The 27,507-nt window shown below is 40.8% G+C and overlaps 1 protein-coding gene across 1 annotated transcript; it reads left to right on the top strand.

Annotated features, from left to right (window-relative positions):
• Nucleotides 1–62: 62 nt before the first annotated feature.
• LOC123483120 (NLR family CARD domain-containing protein 3-like) lies at nucleotides 63–26,306 on the top strand (the record flags this gene model as incomplete). Its single annotated transcript, XM_045212609.1, has 5 exons — nucleotides 63–282; nucleotides 741–2,532; nucleotides 11,270–11,443; nucleotides 22,851–22,974; nucleotides 25,794–26,306. Coding segments are annotated over 5 exons (2,823 nt in total), but the record flags the coding sequence as incomplete, so codon positions are not given.
• Between the last annotated feature and the right edge of the window lie 1,201 nt (nucleotides 26,307–27,507).

Raw genomic sequence — 27,507 nt, 5'->3', positions numbered from 1 at the left:
TAATGAGAAAGCATTTAGTCTTTTGCTTAACTTATTTACTTGATTTATTTCAGTTGCTTGAAGAGAATATTATGACATTTGTGAAGAACGAGCTGAAGATGTTCAAGAGGATTCTTAGTCCAGAACTCCCAGAAGGCGTTGAGAGTCAGAAGCAGGATAAGGAAGTGGTGGATGCTGAAGATGAGAAGCAGGAGAGCAGTGCCAGAGAGGGGGCTCTGAAAATCACACTGCACGTCCTGAGGAAAATGAACCAGAAGGAGCTTGCTGACACACTGGAGATATGTAAGAGCTGTCTGCCTCATGTTGAATGCTGTTTTATAACAAACATTTAAAAGCTGTAGCTAAAGTACAGCTAAAGTAGCTGTGTACCTCAATGATATTGTAGCAGCCTTAACATAACAACTAGTGACCTCATCAAGTAGCAGCAGGGATGTGTTGTGTTGATTAATTAAGAGAGAGAGAGAGAGAGAGAGAGAGAGAGAGAGAGAGAGAGAGAGAGAGAGAGAGAGAGAGAGAGAGAGAGAGAGAGAGAGAGAGAGAGAGAGAGAGAGAGAGATAATACCAATAATAATATAATCAGTCACACCAGTCTGTAATGCATTATGAAAACATTTACACATTTATACAGTCAGTTAAGCGAATAAATTATTATAATAAAAAAATGTTATAACAGTCCTAGAATACTGTAGGCATTAAAAAAGACGTAATATTAATATCCTCTGTGTTATTTCTTCATTCAGATGATCTTGCTGTGATTTGCCAACGTCAACTCAAATCTAATCTAAAGAAGATGTTTCAATGTGTATTTGAGGGGATCGCTAAACAAGGAAACCCAACACTTCTCAATAAGATCTACACAGAGCTCTACATCACTGAGGGTGGAACAGGAGAGGTCAATAATGAACATGAGCTGAGACAGATTGAGACAACAACCAGGAAACAAGCAACACCAGAGACTGCAATCAAATGTAACGACATCTTCAAACCCTTAACTGGACAAGACAAACTTATCAGAACTGTGCTGACAAAGGGAGTCGCTGGCATTGGAAAAACAGTCTCTGTGCAGAAGTTCATTCTGGACTGGGCTGAAGGAAAAGCAAATCAGGATGTCCAATTTGTATTTCCATTCCCTTTTCGGGAGCTGAATTTGATGAAAGAGGAAAAACACACTTTGATTGAACTTCTCAATCACTTCTCAAAGGAAACCAAAGAATCAAGAATCTCCAACTACGACAAGTACAAAGTTCTGTTCATCTTTGATGGTCTGGATGAGTGCCGACTGCCCCTAGACTTCCAGAAGAACAAGATCTGTTGTGACGTCACAGAGTCAACCTCAGTGGATGTTCTACTGACAAATCTCATCATGGGAAATCTGCTTCCCTCTGCTCTCCTCTGGATAACTACCCGACCTGCAGCAGCCAATCAGATCCCTTCAGGGTGTGTTGACCAGGTGACAGAGGTACGAGGGTTCAATGACCCACAGAAGGAGGAGTATTTCAGGAAGAGATTCAGTGATGAGGACCTGGCCAGCAGAATCATCTCACACATAAAGACATCAAGGAGCCTCCACATCATGTGCCACATTCCAGTCTTCTGTTGGATTTCTGCAATAGTCCTTGAACACATGCTGAAACATAAGAGAGAAGAGATGCCCAAGACTCTGACTGAGATGTACTCACACCTTGTGGAGTTTCATACCAAACAGAAGAATGAAAAGTATATTGGGGAAAAAGAGACAGGTCCACACTGGAATAAAGAGAGCATTCCGTCACTGGGAAAACTGGCTTTTCAACAGCTTGTGAAGGGCAATCTGATTTTCTATGAAGAAGACCTGAAAGAGGCTGGCATTGATGTCAATGAAGCCTCAGTGTACTCAGGATTGTGCACACAGATCTTTAAAGAGGAATGTGGGCTGTACCAGGACAAGGTGTACTGCTTCGTGCATCTGAGCATTCAGGAGTTTCTGGCTGCTGTATATGTGTTCATCTCATTCATCAACAACAATGAGAATCTAATGGATGAACCTCAATCAATGTCCAGCAACTTTTCTGTGAGGATCAGACACAAGCGTAAAGTTACCTTCTACAAGAGTGCTGTGGATAAAGCCTTAAAAAGTGAGACAGGAAACCTGGACCTGTTCCTCCGCTTCCTTCTGGGCCTCTCACTGGAGTCCAATCAGAAGCACTTACGAGGTCTACTGACAAAGACAAGTAGCAGCTCACAGAGCCATGAAGAAACAGTCAAGTACATCAAGGAGAAGATCAGGGAGAATCCCTCTCCAGAGAGGTGTATCAATCTGTTCCATTGTCTGAATGAACTGAATGACCATTCTCTAGTGGAGGAGATCCAAAGATACCTGAGATCAGGAAGTCTCTCAGAAGCCAAACTGTCACCTGCACAGTGGTCAGCTCTGGTCTTTGTGTTGCTGACTTCGGAAAAGGAGCTGGATGTGTTTGACCTGAAGAAATACTCCAGATCAGAGGAAGGTCTTCTGAGGCTGCTGCCAGTGGTCAAGGCCTCCAGAGCTGCTCTGTGAGTACATAAAATGACATTTAAGTACTAATCATCAGGAAGAAATATTAAGTTTAGAGAAAATTGTATTTATTTATTTTTATTTATTTATTTATTTATTTATTTTATTTTTTTTGGGGGGGGGGGGTAGAAGGATTACTTTATCCTATCCCAGGTATTCCTTAAAGAGGTGGGGTTTCAAATGTCTCCGGAAGGTGGTGAGTGACTCCGCTGTCCTGGCATCGTGAGGGAGCTTGATCCACCATTGGGGTGCCAGAGCAGCGAACAGTTTTGACTGGGCTGAGCGGGAACTATGCTTCTGCAGAGGAAGGGGTGCCAGCAGGCCAGAGGTGGATGAACGCAATGCCCTCGTTTGGGTGTAGGGACTGATCAGAGCCTGAAGGTACGGAGGTGCCATTCCCCTCACAGCTCCATAGACAAGCACCATGGTCTTGTAACAGATGCGAGCTTCAACTGGAAGCCAGTGGAGTGTGCGGAGGATCGGGTCACCTCCTTGATGTTAGCGGAGAACGACAGGGTGTTGTCCAGGGTCACGCCAAGGCTCTTCGCACTCTGGGAGGAGGACACAACGGAGTTGTCAACCGTGATGGCGATGGTCATGGAACAGGCAGTCCTTCCCCGGAGGAAGAGCAGCTCCGTCTTGCCAAGGTTCAGCTTGAGGTGGTGATCCGTCATCCATGCTGATATGTCTGCCAGACATGCAGAGATGCGATTCGCAACCTGGTTATCAGAAGGGGGAAAGGAGAAGATTAGTTGTGTATCGTCAGCGTAGCAATGATAGGAGAGGCCATGTGAGGATATGACAGAGCCAAGTGACTTGGTGTATAGCGAGAATAGGAGAGGGCCTAGAACTGAGACCTGGGGGACACCAGTGGTGAGAGCAAGTGGTGCGGAGACAGCTTCTCGCCACGCCACTTGGTAGGAGCGACCGGTCAGGTAGGACGCAATCCAAGAGTGAGCCGCGCCGGAGATGCCCAGCTCGGAGAGGGTGGAGAGGAGGATCTGATGGTTCACAGTATCAAAGGCAGCAGACAGGTCTAGAAGGACAAGAGCAGAGGAGAGATAGTTAGCTTTAGCAGTGCGGAGAGCCTCCGTGACACAGAGAAGAGCAGTCTCAGGTGAATGACCAGTCTTGAAACCTGACTGGTTTGGATCAAGAAGGTCATTCTGAGAGAGATAGCAAGAGAGATGGCTAAAGACGGCACGCTCAATAGTTTTGGAAAGAAAAGAAAGAAGGGATACTGGTCTGTAGTTGTTGACATCAGTGGGATCGAGTGTTGGTTTTTTGAGAAGGGGTGCAACTCTCGCTCTCTTGAAGCCTGCAGTCACAAGTCACAATATTTTATCTGGAGAGAGAGGGGAGAAAGAAGTCAAAGCATAGGGTAGGGCAGTGTGAGCAGGACCAGCAGTGTCATTTGACTTAACCCTCCCCTTGTCCTAGGGTCAAAATGACCCGCCACTGTGTTGAACCAACTTTATAAAAATTTTATATTTTTTGGATCATTTGTGAGATGGAGGCAGTGATACTTTCTTTAAAGTCTCACTGCCTCCTTCTCACAAATGATCCCAAAAATATAAAAATTAAATAAAGTTGGTTCAACACAGTGGCGGGTCATTTTGACCCTAGGACAACGGGAGGGTTAACAAACGAGGATCGGATGTCGTCAACCTTCTTTTCAAAGTGGTTGACGAACTCATCCACAGAGAGGGAGGAGGGGGGGATTCAGCAGGGAGGAGAATGTGGCAAAGAGCTTCCTAGGGTTAGAGGCAGATGCTTGGAATTTAGAGTGGTAGAAAGTGGCCTCAGCAGCAGAAACATATGAAGAAAATGTAGAGAGGAGGGAGTGAAAAGATGCCAGGTCGGCAGGGAGTTTAGTTTTCTTCCATTTCCGCTCAGCTGCCTGGAGCTCTGTTCTGTGAGCTCGCAATGAGTCATCAAGCCACGGAGCTGGAGGGGAGGACCGAGCCGGCCAGGAGGATAGGGGACATAGAGAGTCATAGGATGCAGAAAGGGAGGAGAGGAGGGTTGAGGAGGCAGAATCAGGAGATTGGAGGGAGAAGGATTGGGCAGAGGGAAGAGATGATAGGATGGAAGAGGAGAGAGTAGCGGGAGAGAGAGAGCGAAGGTTGCGGCGGCGCATTACCATCTCTGTAGTGGCAGAGTGAGTAGTGTTGGAGGAGAGCGAGAGAGAAAAGGATACAAAGTAGTGGTCGGAGACATGGAGGGGAGTTGCAGTGAGATTAGTAGAAGAACAGCATCTAGTAAAGATGAGGTCAAGCGTATTGCCTGCCTTGTGAGTAGGGGGGGACGGTGAGAGGGTGAGGTCAAAAGAGGAGAGGAGTGGAAAGAAGGAGGCAGAGAGAAATGAGTCAAATGTAGACGTAGGGAGGTTGAAATCCCCCAGAACTGTGAGGGTTGAGCCATCCTCAGGAAAGGAACTTATTGATGAACTCTCCAAGGGAACATGGAGGGCGATAGATGACAAGGATATTAAGCTTAAATGGGCTAGTGACTGTGACAGCATGGAATTCAAATGAGGAGATAGACAGATGGGTTAGGGGAAAAATTGCGAATGTCCACTTGGGAGAGATGAGGATTCCTGTGCCACCACCCCGCTGACCAGATGCTCTCGGGGTATGCGAGAACACATGGTCAGACGAGGAGAGAGCAGTAGGAGCAGTGGTAATCCATGTTTCCGTCAGCGCCAAGAAGTCGAGGGACTGGAGGGTAGCATAGGCTGGGATGAACTCTGCCTTGTTGGCAGCAGAACGGCAGTTCCAGAGGCTGCCTGAGACCTGGAACTCCAGGTGGGTGGTGCGTGCAGGGACCACCAGGTTAGAGAGGCAGCAGCCACGCGGTGTGAGGCGTTTGTGTAGCGTGTGTGGAGAGGAGAGAACAGGGATAGGCAGAGGCATCGTTGACAGGCTGCAGCAAATGGCTACAATAATGCAGAGGAGATAGGAATGAAATGAACTAAACATCTGGGAAAGGAGAGAGTGGGGCCTCACTCACCAAAACTCCCAAATATAACTCTCCCAACTTCCACCTCAGAAACTATAATTGTTTCACTGAAACACCCGAATATAACTCTCCCAACTTCCACTTTAGAAATTATAATTGTTGTAAACTACAGCGGTTCAATGTCTCTAGGAATAGACTCTAACTTACTTTATTCAGCTAGCTAACTTGGTACAGTATTCTTCCATGAAAACCGCCCTGGGCACCGTATCCTATGACGCCATAGCTAACTAGCATGCTAGCATCCAATAACACACGGTTTAGCACCAATACTTGGTTACAACAAACTACCAATAGTGTGTTAACACACTAAACAGATAATTCGTGTCCGTGTCTAGTTCCTTTCATAATGCAGCAATTATTAAACGTTGGCTAGCTAGCACAAAGTCAGTCATGCTAGCTACACAAGTGGAATACACATCTCGAATGTTCAGAAAGGGAAGCTTTATGTTGCAAAATTCTCATTGACTAAAATTATATTGTATTTAGCTGCTACAGTACTGCTAGCTGGTAGTGTTGGCTAGCTAGCAATGGCTGCGGTGTTGACTTTGTTTGAAAAACGGCGTCGCTGCGAACGAATGTAGCTGGCTAGCTAACCTCGATAGTTTCTCTATACTACACCTTTATCTTTGATACAAATACAACTATATAGCTAGCTAACATTACACTAATCAAATCGTTCCATTGTAATGTAATGTGTCATATTACCTGCGGAGCGAAGTACAGCATGACTACTCACTCCTTCAGGCGCCTGACTCCTTCTACACTACTGGTGTTAAATTAACATTGTGTTTGTGAAATCATGATGATCTCTCTGTCAGGCTGTCAGGCTGTGGAGTCACAGAGGAAGGCTGTGCTTCTCTGGTCTCAGCTCTGAGATCAAACCCCTCAGACCTGAGAGAGCTGGATCTGAGTAACAATGACCTGAAGGATTCAGGAGTGAAGCTGCTCTCTGCTGGACTGGGGAATCCCCACTGTAAACTGCAGACTCTGAGGTCAGTATTCCTGTAGTTGGTCAACAAGTGATAACTGTTCACCAGATCCACATGTGTTTACCAGGCACACATAGTCCGCACCATATGTGTTTGGACAGTGAAGTTTACAGTTTTACATTTGGTGCTATGCTCCAGCAATTTGGATTTGAGATATAATGTTTCATATTAGGCAACAGTACAGAATGTCACCTTTTATTTGATGTTAATGGTGAGAGGTTAGCATGTTTTGTTGTAGCCTCTGTAACTTTCTCATTCATTATTATTAATGATTCATTCATGATTTTTCTTAATCATGTCATCATCAGGATTAATTTAGTAGTGTTTAGAAACATGTTATCTACTCACTTAGACAGAAAATTACTCAACACCAAAGAATAGCAGTGTGGTTTAAAAATGATTATATTTTTCTCTCTACAAGCAATACTTTGATAATTTGTTATTTCTAATAATGATAAATCCATTCATGAATAGATATGGCAGGTTTCAGGACACTGATATATCTGAAAATGTTTAAATAATATACTGCCACATTTTTCACCACCAAAGAATAGCAGTGTGGTTTTAATATAATTGTACTCTTTACAGGCTGTCAGGCTGTGGAGTCACAGAGGAAGGCTGTGCTTCTCTGGTCTCAAACCCCTCACACCTGAGAGAGCTGGACCTGAGTAACAATGACCTGAAGGATTCAGGAGTGAAGCTGCTCTCTGCTGGACTGGGGAATCCCCACTGTAAACTGGAGACTCTGAGGTCAGTATTCCTGTATCACTCAATGAACACACACACACTGGACACACACTGGACACACAAACACACACACAGGACACCCACACTATACACACACACTGGACACACACACACTAGACACACACACAAACACACACACTGGACACACACTCATTGGACAACACACACACACTGGACACACACACAAACACACACTGGACACACACACATACACACACACACTGGAGACACACACACAGGACACACAACCTGGACACACACACATACACACACTGGACACACACACACACACACACTGGACACACACACACACACACAATGATTAATTTAGTAGTGTTTCTAAACATGTTATCTACTGTTAATAATTATACATTCATTCATTTATATACATTACCAGTCAAAAGTTTGGACACACATACTCATTCAAGGGTTTTTCTTTACTTTTACAAATTTTTACATTGTAGAATAATAGTGAAGACATCAAAACTATGAAATAACACATATGGAATCATGTAGTAACCAAATAATTGTTAAACAAATTAAAATATGTTTTATATTTGAGATTCTTCAAATAGTCACCATTTGCCTTGATGACAGCTTTGCACACTCTTGGCATTCTCTCAACCAGCTTCACCTGGAATGCTTTTCCAACAGTCTTGAAGGAGTTTCCACATATGCTGAGCACTTGTTTGCTGCTTTTCTTTCACTCTGCGTTCCAACTCATCCCAAACCATCTCAATTGGGTTGAGGTCGGGTGATTGTGGAGGCCAGGTCATTTGATGCAGCACTCCATCACTCTCCTTCTTGGTCAAATAGCCCTTACACAGCCAGTAGAGTAAACAGTTGAAGACGGAAGTTAACATACACTTAGGTTGGAGTCATTAAACTTGTTTTTCAACCACTCCACAAATTTCTTGTTAACAAACTCTAGTGTTGGCAAGTCGGTTAGGACATCTACTTTGTGCATGACACAAGTAATTTTTCCAACAATTGTTTACAGACAGATTATTTCACTAAAATTCACTTCATCACAATTCCAGTGGGTCAGAAGTTTACATACACTAAGTAGACTGTGCCTTTAAACAGCTTGGAAAATTCCAGAAAATGATGTCATGGCTTTAGAAGCTTCTGATAGGCTAATTGTCATCATTTGAGTCAATTGGAGGTGTACCTGTGGATGTATTTCAAGGCCTACCTTCAACCTCAGTGCCTCTTTGCTTGACATCATGGGAAAATCAAAAGAAATCAGCAAAGACCTCAGAAATAGAATTGTAGACCTCCACAAGTCTGGTTCATCCTTGGGAGCAATTTCCAAACGCCTGAAGGTACCACGTTCATCTGTACAACAACAATAGCAAGTATTAACAGCATGGGACCACGCTGTCGTCATACTGCTCAGGAAGGAGATGTGTTCTGTCTCCTAGAGATTAACGATTAGCTTTGGTGCGAAAAGTGCAAATCAATCCCAGAACAACAGCAAAGGACATTGTGAAGATGCTGGAGAAAACAGGTACAAAAGTATCTATTTTCACAGTAAAACAAGTCCTATATTTACATTTTAGCAGACGCTCTTATCCAGAGCGACTTACAGTTAGTGAGTGCATACATTTTTCATACTGGTCCCCCGGGTGGGAATCGAACCACAACCCTGGCGTTGCAAAGCGCCATGCTCTACCAACTGAGGTACAGGAGGCCTATATAAACATGTATAAATGTATCTATATCCACAGTAAAACGAGTCCTATATCGACATAACCTGGAAAGGCTGCTCAGTAAGGAAGAAGCCACTGCTCCAAAACCGCCTAAAAAAAGCCAGACTACGGTTTGCAACTGCACATTGGGACAAAGATCGTACTTTTTTGAGAAATGTCCTCTGGTCTGATGAAACAAAAATATAACTGTTTGGCCATAATGACCATCACTTATGTTTGGAGGAAAAAGGGGATGCTTGCGGTCGAAGAACACCATCCCAACCATGAAGCACGGGGTGGCAGCATCATGCTGTGGGGGGTGCTTTGCTGCAGGAGGGCCTGGTGCACTTCACAAAATAGATGGCATCATGAGGAAGGAAAATATTATGTGGATATATTGAAGCAACATCTCAAGACATTAGTCAGGAAGTTAAAGCTGTTTACAAATGGGTCTTCCAAATGGAAAATGACCCCAAGCGTACTTCCAAAGTTGTGGCAAATGGCTTAAGGACAACAAAGTCAAGGTATTGGAGTGGCCATCACAAAGCCCTGACCTCAATCCTATATAATATTTGTGGGCAGAACTGAAAAAGCTGCGGCGAGCAAGGAGGCCTACAAACCTGACTCAGTTTCACCAGCTCTGTCAGGAGGAATGGGCCAATATTCACCCAACTTATTGTGGGAAGTTTGTGGAAGGCTACCCGAAACGTTTGACCCAAGTTAAACAATTTAAAGGCAATGCTACCAAATACTAATTGAGTGTATGTAAACTTCTGTCCCACTGGAAATGTGATGAAAGAAATAAAAGCTTAAATAAATAATTCTCTCTACTATTATTCTGACATTTCACATTCTTAAAATAAAGTGGTGATTCTAACTGACCTAAGACAGGGAATCTTTACTATGATTAAATGTCAGGAATGATGAAAAACGGAGTTTGAATGTATTTGGTTAAGGTGTATGTAAACTTCCGACTTCAACTGTATATACATATATGAATAGATATTCCAGGTTTCAGGACTCTGATGTATCTGAAAATGTTGAACAAACATATTTTCACCACCAAAGAGTAGCAGTGTGATTTTAATAGGATTTTATTATTGCAGGCTGTCAGGCTGTCTAGTCACAGACGGAGGCTGTGCTTCTCTGGTCTCAGCTCTGAAGTCAAACCCCTCACATCTGAGAGCTGGACCTGAGCTACAATCACCCAGGAGACTCAGGAGTCAGACTGCTCTCTGCTGGACTGGAGGATCCACACTGTAAACTTGAGACTCTGAGGTCAGTATTCCTGTACTTGGTCAACAAGTGATAACTGTTCACCAGATCCACATGTGTTTACCAGGCACACATAGTCCACATCATATGTGTTTGGACAGTGAAGCTTACAGTTTTACATTTGGTGCTATGCTCCAGCATTTTGGATTTGAGATAGAATGTTTCATATTAGGTGACAGTATATAATGTCACCTTTTATTTTAGGTTAATGGTGAGAGGTTAGCTGTTTTGTTGTAGCCTCTGTAACTTTCTCATTCATTATTATTCATGATTCATTCATGATTATTCTTAATCAAGGCATCATCAGGATTAATTTAGTAGTGTTTAGAAACATGTTATCTACTCACTTAGACAGAAAATTACTCCAGTCATCATCCACCATTCAGTTACTATTGGGCAAAACATAACCCAAAACACAACCAAAACAAACTACGAATGCAACCAACGAGTTTGGAACAAAATACAAAACTTTGAACTACTTTAATACACTATAAGTGAATTGGTCAGAATACTTATGACTTCTTCAAATAGGGGGACTAGACGGGCAAAGTGCTTATATTTTTCTAAATGGTGAAACAGATATGTATGAAAATACCCTCAAATAAAAGGTGAAATTATATACTGTCACCTCATATGGAAACATTTGATCTCAAATCCAAAATGCTGGAGTATAGAGCCACATTTAAAATGTTAGCTTCACTGTCAAAATAGATATGGTGTGGAATGTATACTCAATACAATCTAAATCTGATACCTCACTGTCTGTCTTTTGACTGATACTGCTTTTTAAACTGCTCTGGTCAGTCTACTCAAATATTTGTACTTTTATATTTGTCTCTCTACAAGCAATACTTTGATAATTTGTAATTTCTAATAATGATACATTAATTTATGAATAGATATGGCAGGTTTCAGGACACTGATATATCTGAATATGTTGAAAAAATATACTGCCACTATTTTCACCACCAAAGAATAGCAGTGTTGTTTTAATATGATTTTTCTCTTTCCAGGCTGTCAGGCTGTCGAATTACAGTGGGAGATTGTGCTTCTCTGGAATCAGCTATGAAGTCAAACCCCTCACAACTGAGAGAGCTGGACCTGAGTAACAATGACCTGAAGGATTCAGGAGTGAAGCTGCTCTCTGCTGGACTGGGGAATCCCCACTGTAAACTGGAGACTCTGAGGTCAGTATTCCTGTAGTTGGTCAACAAGTGATAACTGTTTACCAGATCCACATGTGTTTACCAGGCACACATAGTCAAAACCATATGTGTTTGGACAGTGAAGCTTACAGTTTTACATTTGGTGCTATGCTCCAGCATTTTGGATTTGAGATAGAATGTTTCATATTAGGTGACAGTATATAATGTCACCTTTTATTTTAGGTTAATGGTGAGAGGTTAGCTGTTTTGTTGTAGCCTCTGTAACTTTCTCATTCATTATTATTCATGATTCATTCATGATTTTTCTTAATCATGGCATTATCAAGATTCATTCAGTAGTGTTATCTACCCACTTAGAAAGAAGATTAATCCAGTCATCATCCACCATTCAGTTACTATTGGACAAAAACATAACCCAAAACACAACCAAAACAAACTGCAAATGCAACCAATGAGTTTGGGACCAAATACTCAACTTTTGACTACTTTAATACACAATAGGTGAATTGGTCAGTATACTTATGACTTCTTGAAATAGGGGATGGATATATTTGTCGCTGCTGGTGCTCATTGTGTCAAACAAAGAGTCCGCTTAGGCTGCACTTTGATTAGAAGTTTTATTCATATCACAAGATGTCAGCATAAGTTTACAGACCAGTGGTCTGGAGAAACAGCGTCCCAAAGTAATCTGTCTGTTTCTAACACCCCCCTCCAGCATAAACTTATAACACAATGTAAAAATATGGGTTGCTCCTGCTGTCCAATCACCTGTCTCCCCTAGAGCGTCACCCTACAAATGCTACTTTTGAACTAAGACAAACATCCCCTTTGTTCCTCTAGAATAGTCATAATCTTAATATACTACATATTCCCCCCTTCTAGACGAACTAAAAGTCTCGAAAACAAAAAGAACAGGATTATGACAAGTAACAATTTATCTTATTAAGTATATTTAACATTAAACCAAAAACATTTTCCTCTAGAGTGTAAATACCTTTCTAAGAACTATGAACAAATGTTTATGAAGTGTGAATACATTACTATGAAATATGAACAAATCTTTATGGAGTGTGAGAGCGAAAAACTGTCTGGCAGCCATCTTTCCAGATATCCATCCATCAATCAAGACAGTAAAATTCTCTCACGGCCCCTCTGTCCCCAGGCAACCACCTAGGTACTCCCATGACTTACACATCTTTATAAATGCATTTGGAAACTATGATGCAATTAAATACACATGTAAGCCCTAACAAAATACTATCCAAAAAATGTCCACTCTAAGGCTGGTCAACCCATCGGACCCTACAGTGGACTTCCATCCCTGCCTATACTCCCTGTCCCTAAGCATTCATATAAATAAAGAAAACATCTAAGAACCCCACATGTATCCAATAACATCAAATATCATTCTACAAAAATTAATACCTAAGATTATGACACAAATTATGTATTACACATGCAAATATGTCTATATTTCATTGCAGACACTGGAATGTAGTCCACACACTTCATCTCCCCGTAGTCTCGACTTCCTAATGCATTGTTGATGATGGAATCGGAACTTTCCACCCCTTCCTTGTTCCATCTCCTCCAGTCATTCTCCTTTCATATTGTCCCTTCATATTGTCCTTGTTTGAGTATTTCAATCTCTACAATATCCCCAAATGCTTCTGGAAGAAAAGAAAAGACCAAACAGTATCTTTTGCAAAACAACACTTTCAAATTAAACATCAATATCAACTAAGAATATAAAAATTATATATAAATGATAGAATAATGAAATAGGATAATGTGATTCATTCATACACTTCCCCCTTTGATTCATAACATCATACTAAAATCACACTAATATTGAATTTTTTTGAAAAATGATCAAATATTCAAAAAGGATATTTATCATCAATACTCCATCCAGTCCCACTTGTCCTCTTCATCCAGATCAGGAACAGTCAACAACGGCATCTGAGTGTTGTCTCCAGGCATCACTACTCCAACCTATCTCAATATCATAGCTTTCTCAAAGGTCAGTAACAAATTACAAACATCACACACAAGTGCTACTCAAAAGCTATTAAATCGTAAACCATCACTGCTAATACTGGGGGCCTAACTGATCTTGCAACCAAGACTTCCGCTGACCATCCAGCTCCTTCAGATCTACTAAACGCATCCCTTATATTCTTCAATGCATCTATAACTATCTGGAATCAAAGTATAGGTAATATTATCAATATGATCTGCCAAAAATGTTACACCATACCATGGAAAAAGTCCCCCTCTCTCTCTTAGACTTATCCTCCAATGATAGGCTTCAAGACTATGAAATGTCGCCATGTCCCTTTTCACCCTACTCCAAACCTAGATTCAGATTTATCTGTGTCCGTGCTACCCCTCTTTTAATGGTAAAAGCCTCATATGGAAGCTTCAACGTTGACATGTAACAACATCCTGTCCATACATAGGGTAAGAATATATATGCTTTATCACCACAAACCCTCCAAATATCTCTAAAATTCCCAATAGTCACATTGCCAGGCAAAAGCTAATCTTTTAACCATCAAAGTCCTGCTCTTCTTACTAACTGGAACATAAAAAGTAACATTATATTTCTCATTACTACCCTTAAGGTCACGCTTACCCAAAGTTATCATATAATCATCACAATCTGATATTCCCATAAACATACCCTCCTTTACATCATATGTTTTATTAGAATAAAAACAACTTTTAGCCCTCAATGGTTTCACCTTCAATGCTTCAGGGTTCGCTGTTACCTGATTTTCCTTCCCATCAACAAATTCCCATAGGGTAATTCATTTAACCCAGAACACCCTAAACCTAGGCTTAAACAAATGTTTTGACAACGACATTATTTTATCTGTTCTGGAATTCTCAACAGACATGGACCCTCAAGATTCCTCACTGATCTTACAGAATGAGGTAGCTGCTGGGAACCAAAGATTCCTACCTGCCCATCCATCTTTAATTTTCACAACAGAAGAATCAAACCCATATGCATTTAGTTTATCTCTTCCCTAACGAGCGGTACTGATCAGATACCTCTCCTTGTCTGTCATTAAAATCAAAGACCTCATCCTGTACCTCCATGATAGTATCCTTCACTATTTCAGATGAATCTATATTCTTCTCTACCACTATCTGCTCTCCTATTTTAACCCTATCCTTACTATCATTGACAACACTCTCCATCCGTAACATTTCAGAAAGGTTGTTGTTTGTGTCTGTGTCATACTTCCTACATTTGCTATTGCCGGTATTACCATTAATCCTTTCCAAAGTTACCATTAAAGTAGTTGATTTAGTTGATGTATTAACACCCTTAACTACTTCTAGTGGGAAAGTTACCGATATCCTCTGTGTATTATTTACTGTTGGAGTGGCTACTGTAATATACTTCTCCTGAACTCCTTCGGTGACTGTGGAAGCTTCAACAGACTTCAACTCTTCCATTATAAGCGTCACTTTACAAATTACATAGCCTTTTAACCAATAATTCTTAACCGGAACAAATTTTAATGCTTGCACTAGATAAGTACACATATATTCTCCCTAATCTTCTCTTATCATTTACGCAAAATAAATGAACAATCACTCATAACCCTCTTCCACTTCATATCGTTGTACAAACTATACCTCCTTTGACTAGGTGCAACAGCTTCTACATTTGGTCCTGATAACAATACTTATTCTCCCTAATTATCTCTCCATGTGGGAGGAACGTCCCCATCCTAACCCTAATAAGTATTTTTCCCCCTAAAATTGGTGCTGGAGCTATTGGTTCCCTTATAATCAAATGCGATATATTTATGGCTTTAATAACTATCAATGTTGAAAGAGTTAAATTGCTTCTCACTGTTGTTTTAATATGCTGAAGTGTTAATGTCATTGTTGTCACTTCATCTATTTTTGTAACTCCTTACTTGTATTTCCCTCTATCACCACTAGTGTCACTTTTTTTAGCTCTCAGTCCTACCTCTAATCCCTGACTTTCAAACTTTTGATTATAAAAAAAACACACCCACAATTACCTTGATCTTCCTGCTGGGAACTGTAAGTATAGATACTCAATTACCCCTCAATCTTCTCTTATCATTCAGCAACGCATACTTTCTCAATGCATCTGCTCCTAACAGATCTAAACTCCTACCATATCTATCTTCCCACTAAACTCTAAAATGTCCTTCACCACTGTTCGCTCTCTGTTACTACTAACTTTGAAACTTAGTTTACTGTCTTAGAGTTCCTTCAATCTTAGTTTTCTTAACTTTTAATCTAATCTTTCTCCTAACCTTTAAAACCTTTTTCCACTGATTTATTCACAAAATCCTTTACCACCAAATTTTTAGAATATGTGATTGGGAAGTCCCCACCAGCTTCTGACTTCTTTACACACAGACTTGGCAAACGACTAACCACCTTTTAGCCTAGTCTGAAATCTCTTGGTGTAGGAATGTAACCCAGAATAACAGTCACCCCTTTTAACTTTATTTTTCAGACAGATTGTCTAATAGGCAGTCTAGTCTAGATTATCATCCTTCCTATGATATTATCTTCAAGCAAATATGATTCCCAAAAACCCTATTCTTTTTTAAAATCTTCTACCAGACAGCCGTCTAGTGTACATCTTATTGTACAGTTCAATTTACACCATGCATCTCTTTCCAACAATGCAATAGGTATATGTTCTAATATTAGTATGTCTATTTTAATTTCTCTTTGATTTTTATAGCAGAGCTCAATTGGTTCCTTAAGAGTAATTAACTGTTTTACTACCCTAATTAGTTAATTTTACATAGTGAGATGTTTAACCTCTTTAGGCTGAACACAGATAAAAGTTTTTCCACTATTCACCTCTCCTAGTCCTTTGTTTTTACTTCAATTGTTAGATATTTTCTCTTCTTCTCTAATCGGTGCTATCAGCTGACACCCCCCTTCGTATCTTCTAGGCACTCTAGAATCCTTTAAGGGTACACCTAGAGAACAGGTGATCTTCACTTGCTCCTTTATCTTCCTCAGAAATGTCCTCTGTTGTTTCCTCCTGGCGCATTACATTAACAGGTAAAGTAACCAATCTGTCCACAATTATAACACTCTTCTGAAAGTTGCTGGAAGTGTGGCTGAAATCTTCCTCCTCCTTCTAAGCCTTCTCGTTCTCTTCCTCTCCAATTCTGTGTCTGTCCAGAAACTGTCTGTGGATATGAAACCACTGGTACCCCATTGGTGGCTGGTACAATTGCGGTTGGCCTTGTTCAGTTGAAGCTGTAGCAGTGATTGTTGATTTGGTTCACTCTGATTCTTCATAACCAAAGCTTCTCTTCTCCTTCTCCACCAGTTGTAAGTTGTATTTGATTTAGTTTTCTGAGAGTTTCTTGGTCCTGTTCTTTCTTGTTGTTGACATATCAGGATTCTTCAACAGCTTATATTCTATGTTCTGTCCTCGAAATATCATCTTCCATCATCTTCTTACTAGTGGCCTCATGTATTCTTCTCCTCCAACTCTTGGGATCCTTTTCAGCAGTTTCTCCTTCTGTATTTTGTCTTCTTGAGTTGTTCATCCAGTTGTGTTACTTCTTCTAAACTATTCTCTTTATCCAGGCATGATACGCATCAGTCTATATCTCTATTTCTTCTTTGCTAATCATTGTTGAATAAAATCCTCTTGAACATAAAGCACCTTTAATCTCTAAGTCTTCATCTTCCCGAACCTCATTCTTCTCTTAGTTTCCAGACATCTCGGTTTTTTTCTTACTTCGGAGTTTTGGATTCATCTTCATTGTCGTTTCTGCTTGTCCTCTATCTATTATTCGTTCATCTTCATCTCTGATGCAATAATCACCCTCCTGGATGATCACTGGAAGCTGAGGATAAACATCCCTAAGCTCTACTTCCTTCATAAGGTGGGGGTCTTTTTGCTGAATCCGTATGTGAGAAAGGTGTACTAACTTCTGCCATTAGTTTTTCTGTCGCCTTCTCTTCCTTTAGCATTTTCTCTATACCTTTGTTTATCTTATCGCTGGAATCTTTTATCAGTTTTTGTTTGAGAATGAAGGGCAACTTTTGTTTCATTTGCCGGATAACCTAGCAATACTTTAGTTAAAGGATTACTATTTTGTACTATACCAGCAGGTGTAATTACCTTCATAGCCTTGCTGTCCTTTCTCCCCATTGTAACAACCCTTTTATATTACTTTTATTGTGAATTATTTTATTTAGACTATATAGCCTATGGCTTCCCCCTTTAATTATTAATATAAACCAAACAACCCCAAACAACAAATTATTAATACAAATCAATCAACAAAAATATGAATATTAAAAATTCAATTAAACATTTTAATCAAAAATATGTTTAAATTAAAATAAAAATCAATTAAAAAAATCAATTAAAATTATGAATTATTAAAACAAATGTTTTATTTCTATATCCTATCTTACCAATTTATCAATTAGTGGCTATCTTACCACAACCCATCCGGAAAGCAAAATGCAAGTAGTCAACTTCAGACTACAATACCCATAAACCCCCTTGCTTTATAAGCACCCAATTATTTTAATTTTACAGAATAATGTCAGTACTCGATTTCCAACACAACTGTAATCAAACCAAGTGATGCACAGAGACTCTAAAATGCAAATTTTATTCAAATGATCAGTCTGTTGCCAAGCCTCTGTGAAATTGTCATAACATCAAATATCCTGTAGGGGAAGATTTTGCAAACAGAACCAGCCTCAAAACCTTTTGACTCGATCCTCCCCTTGTCACGTGATGTCACGTCAGCACCTCTCTTTCTTTCTCCCTCTCTCTCCTCTCGTCTCGTCCTATCGTTCCTCTCATATGACAAAAGAACAGAGATACAGAAAAAAGATTTTAGTAGTTAATGCAATCACCGATTACTTCCAGCATTCAATATTTCTTCGTTCACATTCGCTCTAAGAATCAACTCAGGAATAAATATAGATAGCTCAATAACATTTTTATTTTATTTTAATCCGTCATTTTATTTTATTTAATTATTTTTATTTTTAATCCGTCAACATATCTCTCTCATTTATCAATTCAATATGTCTCAAGAAATAGTTTCATTTTCAAACAACAGCCGCTTTAACAACTAGAAGATTCCATTCGTGTTAAAATCTCTCCTCTTTGTTCCCTCATCTGTGTTTCTGTCTCCCCCTGCAGTGTAACAGAAGTATGACCCATTTACCCAAAATTCCCCTTGTCGTAGTTTTAGTAAACAACGTGTTGTAGTTTAGTACCGTAAAACAAACGTCTCATAATCTCGTGCCATAAACTCCCACGTTTTGTAGTGTAGTGTCGTAAAATTAAACGCATGCGCAATACATTCAACGATATGATTCCCAGACAATAGAACGTTAGCATTCCGCTACAGCCCCTCTATTTTACCCCTTATAATCAAACAATAACACTTAACAGAGCTCACAATCGCATAGAACCCTGAATTCTACACACACACGACATTATTTAAGAGGCTTTATTCCATCGCAATGGCCCTCTTAGGTCACACGCATTAGCATGTAGCACGCAACACAATTAGCATTTAGCATTAGCATTTAGCATTAGCCGTTATGTACAATGTGGCATGAAACACAACCAGCATTTAGCATTAGCATTAGCATTAGCATTTAGCCTTTATGTACAATGTGGAATGAAACACAACCAGCATTTAGCATTAGCATTTATCATGTGGCGTGCAACATGTAACAAGAAACCTGCACTGCCCTTTCCTTTGTCTTATTCTCTACCGTTTGTGATGCCGTGAGTTCAATGACCATCTACAGAGAGATTACCCCAAGCAGACATCCCGTTGGACAAAAGATGAGCAATAATCACAATCCAATAAATTCCATCAACCCGAGTTTTTAAAACACACCTAATACACATCTAACGCGCAAGAGGATTTTCGGCCCATCCTGGATGGCCCCCCCTAGGGTCTTACACGGTGCAGTGCCCTAATGTATACGTATATCTGCCTTTATTCACTACCAATCAATTGTTCTAGACTTCCTATTATTTGCGCCGTTTACCAATGCAACCAAATTTTAGAATAATTATTACAGACCCTTAGTCGACAGCAATAACACCACATCAGCACAAACCCAAGTAATTTACACTGTACACCCTTCAATGCCCTCTCATAAATCAGCGGAACAACTAATGCCCAAATTTTGTGAGAAATCTCACCTTATAGCCGGCTTGAGCGGTAGTCACCTCGAGATTCAGGAATGGGACAAAGAACGATGCATACAGATCCCGGACGAGCCCCCATTTGTAGTGTATCTTGTCGCTGCTGGTGCTCATTGCTGTCAAACAAAGAGTCCGCTTAGGCTGCACTTTGATTAGAAGTTTTATTCATATCACAAGATGTCAGCATAAGTTTACAGACCCAAGAGTGTCTGGAGAAACAGCGTCCCAAAATAATCTGTCTGTTTCTAACACCCCCTGCCTCCAGCATATACTTATAAACAATGTAAAAATATGGGTTGCTCCCTCTGCTGTCCAATCACCTGTCTCCCCTGGGGAGGCCACCTACAAATGGCTACTTTTGAACTAAGATAAACATCCCCTCTTTGTTCCTCTAGAATAGTCATAATCTTAATATACTACAGGGACTAGACACGTAAAGTGCTTTTATTTTTCTAAAAGGTGAAAGAGACTTGTATAAAAATATCCTCAAATAAAAGGTAACATTATATACTGTCACCTCATATGAAACATTTGATCTCAAATCCAACATGCTGGAGTACAGAGCCACATTTAAAATGTTAGCTTCACTGTCAAAATAGATATGGTGTGGACTGTATACTCAATACAATCTAAATCTGATACCTCACTGTCTGTCTTTTGACTGATATTGCTTTTTAAACTGCTCTGGTCAGTCTACTCAAATATTTGTACTTTATATTTTTCTCTCTACAAGCAATACTTTGATAATTTGTCATTTCTAATAATGAAACATCCATTTATGAATAGATATGGCAGGTTTCAGGACACTAGTATAACTGAAAATGTTGAAAAAATATACTGCCACTATTTTCACCACCAAAGAATAGCACTGTGGTTTTAACATTATTTTACTATTGCAGGCTGTCAGGCTGTCTAGTCACAGAGGAAGGTTGTGCTTCTCTGGTCTCAGCTCTGAAGTCAAACCCCTCACACCTGAGAGAGCTGGACCTGAGTAACAATGACCTGAAGGATTCAGGAGTGAAGCTGCTCTCTGATGGTCTGGGGTATCCCCACTGTAAACTGGAGACTCTGAGGTCAGTATTCCTGTAGTTGGTCAACAAGTGATAACTGTTCACCAGATCCACGCGTGTGTTTACCAGGCACACATAGTCCACACCATATGTGTTTGGACAGTGAAGCTTACAGTTTTACAGTGGTGTGAAAAAAGTGTTTGCCTCCTTTCTGATTTCTTATTTGTTTGCATGTTTGTCACACTTAAATGATTCAGATCATCAAACAAATTTAAATATTAGTCAAAGATAAAACAAGTAAACACAAAATGCAGTTTTGAAATGAAGGTTGATATTATTAAGGGAAAACAAAATCCAAACCCACATGGCCCTGTGTGAAAAAGTGATTGCCCCCTACAACCTAATAACTGGTTGGGCCACCCTTAGCAGCAACAACTGCAATCAAGCGTTTGCGATAACTTGCAATGAGTCTTTTACAGCGCTGTGGAGGAATTCTGGCCCACTCGTCTTTGCAGAATTGTTGTAATTCAGCCACCTTGGAGGGTTTTCGAGCATGAACTGCCTTTTTAAGGTCATGCCACAGCATCTCAATAGGATTCAGGTCAGGACTTTGACTAGGGCATTCCAAAGTCTTCATATTGTTTTTCTTCAGCAATTCAGAGGTGAACTTGCTGGTGTGTTTTGGATCATTGTCCTGCTGCAGAATCCAAGTTTGCTTCAGCTTGAGGTCACAAACAGATGGCTGGACATCTTCTCCTTTCAGGATTTTTTGGTAGACAGCAGAATTCATGGTTCCATTTATCACAGCAAGTCTTCCAGGTCCTGAAGCAGCAAACAGGCCCAGACCATCACACTACCACCACCATATTTTACTGTTGGTATGATGTTCTTTTTCTGAAATGCGGTGTTACTTTTACGCCAGATATAATGGGACACACACCTTCCAAAAAGTTCAACTTTTGTCTCGTCAGTCCACAGAGTATTTTCCCAAAGGTCTTGGGGATCATCAAGATGTTTTCTGGCAAAAACGAGACGAGCATTAATGGTTTTTTTGCTCATCAGTGGTTTTCCTCTTGGAACTCTGCCATCAGGCCATTTTTGCCCAGTCTCTTTCTTATGGTGGAGTCATGAACACTGACTTTAACTGAGTAAGTGAGGCCTGCAGCTCTTTGGATGTTGTTGTGGGGTCTTTTGTGACCTCTTGGATGAGTCGTTGCTACGCTCTTGGGGTCATTTTGGTCGGCCGGTCACTCCTGGGAAGGTTCACCACTGTTCCATGTTTTAGCCATTTGTGGATAATGGCTCTCACTGTGGTTCGCTGGAGTCCCAAAGCTTTAGAAATGGCTTTATAACCTATTTAAGTGATTCCTTGATTGAGAACAGGTATGGCAGTAATCAGGCCTGGGTGTGGCTAGAGGAATTGAACTCAGGTGTGATAAACCACAGTTGAGTTGTGTTATAACAGTGGGGGCAAACACTTTTTCACACAGGGCAATGTAGGTTTGGATTTTGTTTTCCCTTAATAATAACAACCTTCATTTCAAAACTGCATTTTGTGTTTACTTGTGTTATCTTTGACTAATATTTAAATTTGTTTGATGATCTGAAACATTTAAGTGTGACAAAACATGCAAACAAATAACAAATCAGGAAGGGGCAAACACTTTTTTCACACCACTGTATTTGTACTTTTATATTTGTTTATAATAGGGGGACTAGATACGTAAACTGCTTTTATTTTTCTAATGGTGAAAGATATATGTATGAAAATACCCTCAAATAAAAGGTGACATTATATACTGTCACCTCATTTGAAACATTTGATCTCAAATCCAAAATGCTGGAGTACAGAGCCACATTTAAAATGTTAGCTTCACTGTCAAAATAGATATAGTGTGGACTGGATACTCAATACAATCTAAATCTGATACCTCACTGTCTGTCTTTTGATTGATACTGCTTTTTTAAACAGCTCTGGTCAGTCTACTCAAATATTTGTACTATACATTTTTTCTCTCTACAAGCAATACTTTGATAATTTGTCATTTCTAATAATGATACATCCATTTATGAATAGATATGGCAGGTTTCAGGACACTGATATATCTGAATATGTTGAAAAAATATACTGCCACTATTTTCACCACCAAAGAATAGCAGTGTGGTTTCAATATGATTTGACTCTTTGCAGGCTGTCAGGCTGTCTAGTCACAGAGGAAGGCTGTGCTTCTCTGGTCTCAGCTCTGAAGTCAAACCCCTCACATCTGAGAGAGCTGGATCTGAGTAACAATGACCTGAAGGATTCAGGAGTGAAGCTGCTCTCTGCTGGACTGGGGAAACCCCACTGTAAACTGGAGACTCTGAGGTCAGTATTCCTGTAGATGGTCAACAAGTGATAACGGTTCACCAGATCCACATGTGTTTACCAGGCACACATAGTCCACACCATATGTGTTTGGACAGTGAAGCTTACAGTTTTAAATTTGGTGCTATGCTCCAGCATTTTGGATTTGAGATATAATGTTTCATATTAGGCAACAGAACAGAATATCACCTTTTATTTGAGGTTAATGGTGAGAGGTTAGCATGTTTTGTTGTAGCCTCTGTAACTTTCTCATTCATTATTATTCATGATTCATTCATTATTTTTATTAATCATGGCATCATTAGGATTAAGTTAGTAGTGTTTAGAAACATGTTATCTACTCACTTAGACAGAAAAATTACTCCAGTCATCATCCACCATTCAGTTACTATTGGGCAAAACATAACCCAAAACACAACCAAAAACAAACTGCAAATGCAACCAACGGGTTTGGGACCAAATGCTAAACTTTTGACTACTTTAATACACTATACGTGAATTGGTCAGAATACTTATGACTTCTTCAAATAGGAGGACTAGATAAATAAAGTGCTTTCATTTTTCTAAACGGTGAAACAGATATGTATGAAAATACCTTCAAATAAAAGGTGACATTTTATACTGTCATCTCATATGAAACATTTGATCTCAAATCCAACATGCTGGAGTATAGAGCCACATTTAAAATGTTAGCATCACTGTCAAAATATATATAGTGTGGACTGTATAGTCAATACAATCTAAATCTTATACCTCACTCTCTGTCTTTTGACTGATACTGCTTTTTAAACTGCTCTGGTCAGTCTACTCAAATATTTGTACTATACATGTTTCTCTCTACAAGCAATATTATGATAATTTCTAATAATGATACATTAATTTATGAATAGATATTGCAGGTTTCAGGACACTGATGTATTTTAATATGTAGAAAAAATATACTGCCACTATTTTCACCACCAAAGAATAGCAGTGTGGTTTTAATGTGATTTGACTCTTTGCAGGCTGTCAGGCTGTCTAGTCACAGAGGAAGGCTGTGCTTCTCTGGTCTCAGCTCTGAAGTCAAACCCCTCACACCTGAGAGAGCTGGACCTGAGCTACAATCACCCAGGAGACTCAGGAGTCAGACTGCTCTCTGCTGGACTGGAGGATCCACACTGCAGACTGGAGAAACTCAAGTATGTAGAGGGTTTATGTCAATGTTCATATCAGACATGTTGGAGTTATCAGGCTAGTTAAGACAAACATTCTGACCACCACTTGGACTAAGTTATATGCTGACTGTGTGTGTGTGTGTGTGTTCACACACTGAACACACACTGGACACACACACTGGACACACACTGAACACACACACACACTGGACACACACACACACACACTGGATACACACACACACTGGATACACACACACACTGGACACAAAAACACTGGACACAAAAACACTGGACACACACACACACAGGACACACACACACACTCACACACAGGACAAACACAAACTTGACACACACACAGGACACACACATACACACACACACACTGGACACACACACACACTGGACCCACACACTGGACACACACACTGGACACACACACACACTGGACACACACTCACTGGACACACACACACAAACACTGGACACACACTGGACACACACACACACTGGACACACACACACACACTGGACACACACACACACACACACACACACACACTGGACATACACACACACACACTGGACACACACGCACACACATTGGACACACACACACACACACACACACACACTGGACACACACACACACACTTGACACACACACACAAACTGGACACACACACACAAGTCACACACACTAGACACACACACACTGGACACACATACACACAGTGGACACACACACACACACACTACACACTCACACACACACACACACACACACACACCACAAACACTGGACCCACACACACACACACAAAAAGGAAACACACACACACACACTGGACACACATTCATATCAGACATGTTCAGTTAAGACAAACATTCTTACCCTTGGAGAAAGTTATATGCTGACCGTGTGTTTGTGTGTGTGTGTGTGTGTGTGTGTGTGTGTGTGTGTGTGTGTGTGTGTGTGTGTGTGTGTGTGTGTGTGTGTGTGTGTGTGTGTGTGTGTGTGTGTGTGTGAGTGTGTGACAGGCGTATCCTCAATGACTGTCTGTTCTTCTGCTTACCGCTACAGTGTGGAACATGGTGGAGAGAACACAATGAAACCTGGACATAGAAAATGTGAGTGTTGACTGCTGTGAAGAATATGACTAAGAATAAGTCTTAATTCAAGTGAAGTCAAAGTCAAAGACCACCATCATTACTTACTTGGTCATATTAAATATCAGCTGTAGTTCTACAGAAGCACAAATCAGGGACACCAAAGTTTACAAAGAGTTGCTTTGACAATGTGTGTGTCTGTGTCTGTGTGGCGTGTTCGTGTTACGTTAGAAATGTGTGTGTGTGTTCATGCATGCATACATGTGTGTGTTTGTGTGTGTGTGTGTGTGTGTGTGTGTAATTAATGGGAATAAGTGTGTTTTATATTACCATACAGTATAACATATGATCATTCAACAAGTCACAAAATACCTTAACTTCTCCTTTTGATACCTAGAAACACCTACATTAAATGAATTAGTGAAAAGTGAGTTAACATTCTAATGTGAATGATGATGATTTCTAATATTGTGTCTGGTTTCATCCATCAGATGTCTGTGATCTCACACTGGACCTAAACACAGTAAACAGATTCCTCTCTCTGTCTGAGGAGAACAGAAAGGTGACATGGAGGAGAGAGAAGCAGCCGTATCCTGATCACCCAGAGAGATTTGAGGGCTGTAGACAGGTGCTGTGTAGAGAGGGTCTGACTGGGCGCTGTTACTGGGAGGTAGAGTGGAGTGGGAGTTGGGCTGGTATAGGAGTGGCATATAAAGGAATCAGCAGGAGAGGAGGGGGTTATGACTGTGTGATTGGATGTAATGACAAGTCCTGGAGTCTGGTCTGCTCTGACAACAGTTACTCTGTCTGGCATAATAATAAGTCCACTACCATAGACGTCCCCTCCTCCAGCTCCCACAGAGTAGGAGTGTATCTGGACTGGCCAGCTTGCACTCTGTCCTTCTACAGAGTCTCCTCTGACACACTGACCCACCTGAACACATTCCACTCCACATTCACTGAGCCCCTCTATCCAGGGTTTAGGGTTCATGGTGACTCGTCAGTGTCCCTGTAAATAATAACCATGGTAACATTGACACTGACACACACACACACACACTGGACACACACACACACTGGACACACACACACAGGACACACACAAACACACACTGAACACACACACACTGAACACACACACACTGAACACACACTGGCCACACACACACTGGCCACACCGCACTGGACACACACACACTGGACACACACTGAATGGGTTCATGGTGACTCGTCAGTGTCCCTGTAAATAATAACCATGGTAACACTGACACACACACACACACACACACACACACACACACACACTGGACACACACTGGACACACACACACACACTAGACACATACACACACACACACACACACTGGCCACACCACACTGGACACACACATACTGGACACACACTCACACACACACACACACACACACACTGGACACACACACACACACAGGAAACACACACACACTGGACACATACACACACAGACACACACTGGACACACACGCACACACTGGACACACACACACACTGGACACACATAGACACACACTGGACACACACGCACACACACACACACATACTGGACACACAAACACACACACACTGGACACACACACACACTGGACACACAAACACACACACACTGGACACACACACACTCTGGACACACACACTCTGGACACACACATACGTCTTCCTATAATAGTGAGGACCTTGACACAGGACCTTCAAATGAGGACCATCATTTCTGATAGAATTGGGAACAAACAGACTCCTCATTCCAGCACTAAGTGTCCAACAAACACAGACATCACTTCAAAACCTGATAAACTCCAATGAACAAATAGACATGCAGGGCACCAGTCTAGTGAGGACCAGTGGTTGCTAGGCAGTTTCTGGATCCCAGGTTCCAGAACAGCTTCTATCCCAGTTCTATCTGCCTGTTAAATCAAGCAACCTAAACTGTTTCCATCATACTTTTAGAACATCACTGAACATTTTTTCCTTTTATGATCTTACCACTTTGCATGTTTTATTGATGTTCTTATGATATATTTTACTGTTTGTGTGTACGTACCACAGGAGGTTGGTGGGACCGTAGTTGGGGGAGGACAGGCTTGTAATGGCTGGAGCGGATTGAGTGGAATGGTATCAAATACATCAAATACATGGTTTCCATGGTTTCATGTGTTTGATGCCATTTAATTGTCTCCCG

This window comes from Coregonus clupeaformis, unplaced genomic scaffold, assembly GCF_020615455.1.
Source record: "Coregonus clupeaformis isolate EN_2021a unplaced genomic scaffold, ASM2061545v1 scaf0031, whole genome shotgun sequence".
NCBI classification, from domain to species: Eukaryota; Metazoa; Chordata; class Actinopteri; order Salmoniformes; family Salmonidae; genus Coregonus; species Coregonus clupeaformis.
Note: the sequence above shows the minus strand (reverse complement) of the source record. Positions and strands in the feature narration are given on the sequence as shown.